This window comes from Talaromyces atroroseus, assembly GCF_001907595.1.
Source record: "Talaromyces atroroseus strain IBT 11181 chromosome Unknown scaffold_11, whole genome shotgun sequence".
Taxonomy (NCBI): Eukaryota; Fungi; Ascomycota; class Eurotiomycetes; order Eurotiales; family Trichocomaceae; genus Talaromyces; species Talaromyces atroroseus.
The window spans coordinates 388,678-397,829 of record NW_017971443.1 but is presented as its reverse complement, the minus strand read 5'-3'; the positions used below and the strand labels follow the sequence as shown (position 1 = coordinate 397,829).

The 9,152-nt window shown below is 47.1% G+C and overlaps 3 protein-coding genes across 3 annotated transcripts; 2 read left to right on the top strand and 1 right to left on the bottom strand.

Moving 5' to 3' along the window:
• Positions 1-3,916: 3,916 nt before the first annotated feature.
• UA08_07430 (hypothetical protein) lies at positions 3,917-4,816 on the top strand (the record flags this gene model as incomplete). Its single annotated transcript, XM_020262323.1, has 3 exons — positions 3,917-4,362; positions 4,454-4,544; positions 4,607-4,816. 3 exons carry the CDS (start codon positions 3,917-3,919, stop codon positions 4,814-4,816), a joined length of 747 nt encoding a protein of 248 aa, XP_020117483.1.
• Positions 4,817-5,682: 866 nt separating this feature from the next.
• Positions 5,683-6,564, top strand: UA08_07429 (hypothetical protein; the record flags this gene model as incomplete). The annotated part of the gene is made up of 1 exon (XM_020262322.1): positions 5,683-6,564. One exon carries the CDS (start codon positions 5,683-5,685, stop codon positions 6,562-6,564), a length of 882 nt encoding a protein of 293 aa, XP_020117484.1.
• Positions 6,565-6,800: 236 nt separating this feature from the next.
• On the bottom strand, positions 6,801-8,807 carry UA08_07428 (hypothetical protein; the record flags this gene model as incomplete). Its single annotated transcript, XM_020262321.1, has 1 exon — positions 6,801-8,807. One exon carries the CDS (start codon positions 8,805-8,807, stop codon positions 6,801-6,803), a length of 2,007 nt encoding a protein of 668 aa, XP_020117459.1.
• Between the last annotated feature and the right edge of the window lie 345 nt (positions 8,808-9,152).

The window sequence follows — 9,152 nt, the reverse complement described above, 5'->3', positions numbered from 1 at the left end:
AAAAAAAAAAAAAAAAAAAAAAAAAAAAAAAAACGAGGCGCCAGCGTCGGATCCAGCGCTAAAGGATGTAATTGTCAATAGTCATGGGGATGTTCAGTCAAAGGAATACCGAGTGTATGTTGCATATTTCTTTTAATTTCGGTGGTGGTATGCTATGTCCAGGTATCTATCCAAGTTTGACCCCCATCTCCAGCAACCAGAATCCTTGTCGTCCTATCAGACTTCACAGCAAATGCGACAACATGCTCGCTAATCTTCGGCTTCGGTGTCTATCAGGACCTATACTAAGAAATGGCCAAAGAGCCCAGCAATGCATTCACCGGCCAGCCATCCTCCTTGGTCGGACTAATCGGTATTCTCGGCGTTTCGCTGATGACCATGGGCGGCTCCTTTGTAACCATGTGGGCAAGTTTATATACACCACAGCTCATGGTTGCCACTGGCGGCATTGTATTTGGGCATGGCCTACGTTTTGGCCAGCGTCAGTCACGAACTATGGGAATTTGCAATCACCCAGGGCATTCCTCGCCGGTGTTGGCACCTCTATGGCATATGTCACCACCGCCTCGGTAGCACCCACTGTGGTTTGAGCAGTATCGTGGTTTGACAATGGGTTTGATTGTTGCCGGCACCGGTATTGGAGGTATGATATGGCCTCCAATTCTGCGCGCAATCATCAACTCGCTTGGATTCCGTGACGCCATGAGAATTTCTGGCTGCAGCGCCTATGCGATGCGAACCAAAGTTTCGGGAACAGCTTCGCACCCCAGATGCAAAGTTGTAATGGGCAATCATCATCAAATCTCTCTAGGTATCTGCGAGGATTCCGGCTTCCTAAGATAAACTGGGAAGCCATCAAGACGAACAAGAACATTGCGCAAGCTATAGGCAATTTAATCCAGTCCGCTGCATACTCTGTGCCGTTGTCCTACTATTCCGCATACGCTCAAAGGCAGACGACTTCATCACCATCAACAACGCGTCTAATTTCGTTTCGAGAATTATCATCGGATACTGTACAGACAAGTTTGGTCCCATCAATGCTCTGTTTATTACGACAGTGCTGAGCTCCATATCTGTACTGGTCTTTTGGATACCTACTAGCTACCTGGCCTGCAGTAATAAGACAAATCATTCCTGCGACATCAGCAAATATGACATGCTAAACATATTTTTTGTGATTGTCTACGGCGCGTTTGCTAGCGCCTATATTTCCTTGTTCCCTGCTTTATTGCTCGAGCTCTTCGGCCGCGAGCACTTCTCAAGCGCCAGTGGCTAATTGTCACTAATTCGTGGCATGGGAGCCTTGCTAGGAACGCCCTTGATCTGTCTGCTGATTCCGCAGGCGCAGTCGCTGACTTCGCCTTGGGGTCTATGAGCAGGCAGTTATTGTTGTCGCTATGTTGCTGTTGCTGCTAGTGTAGCTACCCTGTGGGTTAGAATTGAGGCTACCCGGGACTCGTCGTGGAAGTGGAAGATCTGATTGAAGCAGATGAAAACTTGAAGGTGAGGGGGTTATTACTATGCCGATTTCTCAATTTTATCCTCTCTAGATACTATGCATGATTTGATGGGTAGCTTTGTCGTCCATTATATCAAGGCTTAAATGCCAATGCTCATTATAAGTACCTAGCAAAATTTGAAAATAATGTCACCAATACTGCTTTTTGGCTCTAATCGAAGCCATACATGTAACTCTGGTCTAATATAAAAACGCAGGACGTCTACACGTCTGCGGCTGAAGATTGATCGCTACTAAAGGCAAATGGACGGCTGGAATGGCCGACTCATACAATTTAGAGAGTTAGCGTGTAAGATCTGAGAGTTCATGCATGATGCGGTTCAACGAATAAGAATAGAGGCTAATAAATATCTACCAGCTCGAGTTCTATGCATTTACAAGTTAGGCCGCGATTCAAAATATGCATCTCGGTCATTGTACAAAGTCGTAGCGTTCTAGTCAATACTATAATAGGAAATATTATTTCCTAAATCTTCCCATCTATCTCCAAGGGTGCACTATTACCTATATCCTAGCTCAGGTATATACATACACACAAACAAACTTATCAGCCAGTCAGAAAAGAAACAGCCTAAACTCTAACACCTTGACCTCTATATGCCCGGTGAAGGTGGCCAGAGTTTTCCTTACAATCTAAATTAACCCCCATACGTGAATGTCAGCCTAAACAAGGCGATGCAACCATATGAAGTTTGGCCCCTTCCGGAAGGAAAAAATTTGTTAGGGTTCCAATTAAGCCCGAAAGCTTGTGGCAATGAAGGTTTGATATGTATAATTATTGTTATTTATCCAGAGATCATAAAAAGTAATTAAGTTGTTGTCTTGAAGTACGCCCCTGGTAAGCGCTGGCGTTGTCAAGGAACCCTGTGGCGGTGCGGAGATCAGCCATGCATTCCTGGGTTAAATCGAATCGATCCTTTTCTAAGGAAATGCATACGTAGATAACAGTCTAAATACACGACTATGCGAGCGGACACCACGGGATTTATTTATTGGATTTGCCTGCTCTACTATTGACATAGCAAGAGGGGACGTAACCCTAACTAGGAATCCTGCCGGGATGTGGTGGCTCGGCCAACATGTACAATTGTCTAGGCACAGTTCTCTATGTAACAGTATATTGGCGCTACTAACTTGACTAACGATGCAGGCGCTGCAGCCTGAGGTTATATTTGTATAAGATCTACAGCTAGCACGTGTGGCATAAACGCCAGTCGAGCCCCCTTAAAATATTGTCAACAGACTTTCTTGATCGTGAAAGGAAAGTAACATTAAAGCTTGAACTACGACTTAGGGTATTATAAAGTAGCACCTGCAACAAATCGAATATCTAACCGACTAATGGCCACTAGAATTTCAGGTAAGCACGCAGTGAGAGTATTCCAGCCCCAAAGGATGATTCCAATCCAAATCTATCCTTGTCTGGAACCCTACCTAGTAAGGCCTATGCGCCCCAGAGTACGTATATCTCAGAAATTATCCAACTTACTAAAAAAAAAATGGACCGGGGTGCCGTTTATTATCACGACGTTGCAACCCCGTCAGCGCTATGCTGTACAATACACCCTAACTATCGTCTACGTTCTAAGTCAAGCTCGTGCAGCTGATTAATTGTGGCTTGACTGGTCTTTTTATTCGGCTACCTACTAGAAACCTATGTATTGGCCTGTTCTAGGTGTCTTTGATCTTCTAGATGCTTGTTTAAGAAGGACTAGGGCTAGTCTAAGAGTTTTGCTAGCAGTTTCATGACATGACCATTAGCACCAAGACGACGCTGGCCCCATTCTAATCTTTGAACTCAACAATCTTTATGAAGCTAGGCTCCCAATCCAAGTAACCTGTTCCTGCAGCTCCACTAGCTGAAATTTTACGCCCAGATACTGACACACGCGTGGCTTAGGCTAGGTTCCACGTGCCCTGGTTCTAGAAACCAGATTAAGTACGAAGTAGCATCTGCTGCTCAGAAATCTCCGAGCTAAGTGCTTTTGTTTTTTTTTTTTTTTTTGCCCGAAGAGTTTGGGCCAATTGACGCTTTCAGCTGGATCGAAGTTGAGTTGGAAGATGACCTAGTCCGGCTTTTTCCCTCCTTTCTCTTTCTCTTTCTGGTCTATAATGTGAGCGCTGGGGCAGTGGCTAATGTATGCTCCACGGAGGAAGCGGAGCTAGAAGTATTGATCTAGAAACCTATATAATGTCTGCACTGATCCGCAATCTTGTTGTCTCTTCTGAGTTCGTCCTGTTAGCTACAGCTCGAAATATCCTTTGCCACTCCTTCATACAAAGATAAAGCAGACCGTAGAGAGTCATTCCTTTACCTATACGATCATATACGGCACTCCTTGCTCCCTTCCTCCCTCTCTCTTTTGGATTTTTTCACATTTCAATCAAAGCAAGATGAAGAACGCATTTTCTATCGCCACCTTACTAGCTTTGGCTAGCAATGCTCTTGCCAGCCCATTCCCAGCGGCTACTCCTACAATCACCTCCGCTATTGGTACTGCTGTCGGCGGTGCCGCGAGTATCAAAACCCAAGAAGCAGTCCTGGTTGAGGACCCGCCCGAGTACCTAACCATTGTGATTATCAACAGCCACGGGGATGATATTACCACGTCTTTGAGTAACGCCAATACTGCGGCTACTCCGGTCTCCGGTGCCACAGGTACCGGAACAATGTCCAACCATGAAACTGCCTCTGTCGTCGTGCCGACTGGCTGGATTGGAAGCTGGGCTATTAACGATGCGCTGTATGAGATTACCGGCGATGACAGCTTGCTCGAGGCCAACTTTGTTGTTGAAACTGGTGGAACTGTGGCTACTGTTGATGTTGACGTGAGCTATGTGTATGTTTGACCTGCGTTGCTTTGGTTTTGAAGAGGACTTGATATTGTCGCAATGAGACCTGGAAGAAATGCTAACATTATATCTATCTAGTGACGGTTTCTCTGTTGCTATCGTCTGCTCCTGCGATGGCACTATCGTTACTGGTTGCAACAAGAACCTTTTTGAATTGAACACCTGTGAAGTAAGATTTCTATTTCTGTCTATTTATTGTTAAGAGAGTACTTTCTAATTCATTACCAAAAGGACAATGACGGCGAAAACGCCTGTGTCAACCCCCTTCGCAGCGACTTGTCCGCTACAAATGCCACCACATTCTTCGCTCCTTGCCAGGGAGCAGCTTACACCTTCCCATTCGATAGCGCTGCCGACAGTACGGGCCAGTGCCAGAATGGTGTGATCAAATGCTGTGTTGGCGCTGCCTGTCCGGCAAACCCTAACCAGCCCTCCGACTAAGCTCGTATTCCTGTCGACCGCTTAAGTGGGCAAAGGCTAAGTAAGACTCATTTGGAGATACGAGTTTTCACTTGTATATAGGTTTACTTTCATGTTGATACTTTTAGACCCAAGCTATTGGTTTAGAACGAAGATCTTCACCATGGACACATCCATGGGTTCGTTCCAAGAATGCCTAGGTAGAAGGACCTCGGAATCTCTAAATCACTGAAAGGTAGGTATATGTTTGCCTGCAATAGGAATATTGTGTAGGTAGATCAAGATGGCAACCTCGACACGTTACATGTAGTTCTATATTCTTCACTCTCAACACCACCACCACCACAGATGATGCAACGCACCAAGTGCTATGTATCGATGCTACTACCTGCCTCTTATACAATAGTGCAGGCATGCTTATCTCGGATGCAGCGGAATGACTCATCAATCGCCCTCAGCCGATTTCGGGGAGTCTCAAGCAAGCACGCCCTGGTCTAAGCCCCCAAGCTAGCTGCATAGGCAATAGATAATTGATCTATATCATGCAATTGATTGATCGGCTAGACCCCGCATCATCGACCAATTCCGCGCGTGATGAGCCATTTCTCCCAGCTTCAGCTCTTCCGGAGGGTTGCAATTGTCTGACAACTGAAACAGCTCCTTGCAGGCATCATCGCGAGATATATTGTGTCTTCTGCATCTCACAAATTCAAGCAGCTTGTCTTGCATTCTATTCCAGCGGATTTTAATAGCAGCCAAAGAGACCGGCCGCCATTTATAATCAATCCGCTTGTTTAAGCACAACCTCGGAAGCATCCTGGAAATATCTATCAACTCATTAAAAAGAACGAAAGAAAAAGAAAGCCAAAATAAAAAAATAAAAAAAAATGGCACCAACAAAGACAATCTCAAAGACACAAGCATCAGCATCCTCTATCATCAAACTCCCACTCGACACCCGCAACGACCCAACCCTGCGCCGTCTCAACCAGCTCCTCTACATACCGGAAACCGGGATTTGGGTCCCCGGCAAGAAGAGCACCCCAATATTCGATTACTCGTCTCACTTTGACCGGTCGGCAATCAACTGGTTCACCGACGACTATGTTGGGTTCAACGAAGATGTCATGGCGCAGACCAAGGAGCTTGCGCACACGGCCATTGCCATGGACCAGAATTCATCCGAAGACATACTGAATCCCGCAGTGATATTCAAACTGTCGCGGACGCATTGGTATAACGACTCCAAATTCATCGTCACCAAGCCAGCGCCTTATATCGGACAGCGACGAGGGAGGACCCTCACCGATGACTCTGCTCCTAGTCAGGACTCGGGAGAAATTTATCAGGATGAAGTAGTACTAGCAGAGTATGTTTCGCCCTTGCTAGCCTACGGCGTAACGAATATCTCGTTCCCGGACGACTCGCTTCACTCGTCGCACCCGATCACAGTTCGACCTATCAATGCTACTCGTCGCTCGCAATCTTTCGTCCAGGACTCCGTGTCGTATGTATGGGACGTGAACAGGACATTGTTCCCTGGTGGCGGTGGAGTGTTGAGTTTGTACAAGGGGATTGGCGCTAACAAGAAGATTGAGATTGGAAGATATCAGAGCGACAACGGGCAGTTCGTCCCCGGTGGACTGGTGGTGATTGATTCCGATGAGGTGGATGTGTTGATTGCTGTGCTGAGCTTGATGTCTGTGTTGGCGCAGAGAGAGAGCTTCTCTGTTCCCACGGGCAACTGGGCTGGAATGATTGTGCAATAAACAAAGGGAAAAAGTACATTTACTGGCGTTTTGTCTATCCAGATGCTTTTGGCAGTAACTATAAGGTCTTCCTGTTAAGATATTGACAGTCTATCTACAGCTACCGAAGGATTCATAAGGGTAAAGATATGCAGAATGAATTGTGTGAAAAAGGGGAAACCATATAAAAATCGGACATCATAACACATGTGATTCGTTAAAATATACAAAAAAGAAACTGAAAACGACCGGTTGCCCTATCGTGATATATAATAACCACTAACAGCCAGGTTCTTATCCTTTAATTCATCCGAAGGCGAGCGAATGCCAACGCGATGGAATGGAATTTGTCCAACCATTGTCTGACCCTTCATGCGCAAGTTGGTATATCCACCCTTTGCTCTATCCCAGAGGCCAGACTGTGCCTCCTCCCCTTCAGAACCTTCTACGGATCTTTGTGTACTGGAAACATCTCGAACAGGATCGGCTTGCCATGCAGGATTATCCAACGCGCTACGGACTAATTCAATATCGCACACGTCCAATATGATTTGCTCTTCGTCTTCTGCTCCGGGATTTCCAGCCTTAATAGATGTTGATGTAGTGTTGGGTGGTCGAATAAAACCCATGATACGAACTTGTACCTGAGCCGCGGATGGAATGTCTATATCTTCGATGATTTTTATAGATGTGGTGACTTTGAGAGCCCTCTGGGATCGAACGTTGGATACTCGCTCTTGGAAAACAACGCTCGAAGCGGAGAAAATGCATTGTAGCCACGAACTGCTAGTTTCGCTCTTCTTGTCACCAATCAGCGTGCTCTGGCTCTTGGGTTCCCCGGGGAGTATTTTACACCAAGCAAAATAGTGCCCGTCCAGACGAGGAAGAATATTCCGGGAAATCCCTACGACGCTTATTTTCCTTGGAAATCCGTTCGCGTCAAACGTGGATATAACTGCATGGACATCGAGCTTTGCCACAAAGTCAACTGGATATGGTGTAGTCGGTCCGGCCTCGGCGTCGATCTCTCCAGGCCCGAGTGGACTCAGCATTTTGCTTTGGGTTTCACTGTAATGATCACTAGCCTCTTCCATGCCGGAGTCCACTCGACTTTCCAGCCCGCTTACTGTATATGCAGTCTGCGCGGCTAGTTGAGTAGTTCCCGATGGGAAAAAGGCTGAATCCTGTATCTTGGTTGTCACCGGAGAAATCGCGTTGCTAGCCGTATTCTGCGCATATAACCCGCCCACCCACAGTCCTAGTTCTACTGGTAGAGTGCTAAGACTTGCACCTCGCAGTGTTGACGGATCTGAAGAGGTTGAAATCAATCGGAAAACGGGACTGGTGCAGAGCACTTTTCGCTTCTGGTCACCCCGACAGAGAACCAATTGGTAATAGCCATCTTCAGCTTCCACGGGTACACGAACGATGGCTGTTTCTCGAAGAGTGTGGCGTTGTACGGAACCGGAGGCCTTTTTGCGGAATCGTTTAATGTCCCGCTGCCAGGCACGCTCATCACTGGAATTGACCTGATCAGGCTGGATCGCCAGACTCGGGGTGACATTTATCCAGCTATCATTGAAGCCAAAAAGGGCTTTTGCGCGCATCCCGGTCTTTCCTGACCAACCCTTACACTGCATCCATATTGTTCGATCCTTTGGTAATGGCTCGTCGGCGAAGATAGAGATTGCAAGGAACGTATTACTGCCCTGATAAAAGACCACGCCATGAGAGTGCCGTAGGATAGTGTAATGTTTATTGCTGACAGTGGGATGAGCTACCAAGCCCCCAACAAAATGCCTTGCCTCCTGAAAGGCCTTCTGAGCATGTCCCGAGGCGGCTTTTTTCCAGTCTCCCGCTTCTCTAGCTGTGGTGCCATTTACGGATGCATTGATATTCGACGACGAACTTGCAGCTTGAAAGGATGGTATCCTGCTGCTCGACATCGACTGCGGACTGGCCACTATATTACCGTCTGTGATGGCAGCTGGGACTGGCGGACCAGGCCTCGGGGGCCTCGGAGGCGGCTTCGGAGGCACATCTTGCGAGTCACGTATCTGTTTTTGTAAGCTCTCTGCCTGGTTTCTAGACGGTGTTAGGGACCGTCCACCACCATTCGCAAGATTATTACTTCCGTCATTGCTGCTAGGCTTGTTAGTGTCAATCGGTTTTCGACGGATCTGATACTGTGCGGGCACGTTCTCCCTCCTATATGGCGGGGGCGGCACATCACGCTGGACCACACCCTGCTCCTGCTGCTCCATATCAAGTGCTATTCTTTCATTTAGTGCTTTGCTGGCATCTATCTCGCGACGGCCGAGGATCAGCCATGGTCAGAGCATCGCCGGGATTGCTGATGGATGATGGAAGCGTTGCGATGATAACGAGTTCCGTCAGTCCCGACTAGCCCCGTCTCGTGATTGGCTGCTTCCCAGTTTGGCTTACAAAGACGTGATTTTTTTATTTGCACGCCACAGCTCGACTTTTACTGAAAAGTTGCACGCCAATTGCATGTCCCAGACACGTACCCCCCAACGAAGCAAGAATTTCAAGTTCTCGGTCTGTCATGTAAATAGAACGTAACCCCTCTGTGAAGTGTAGGGGAATAA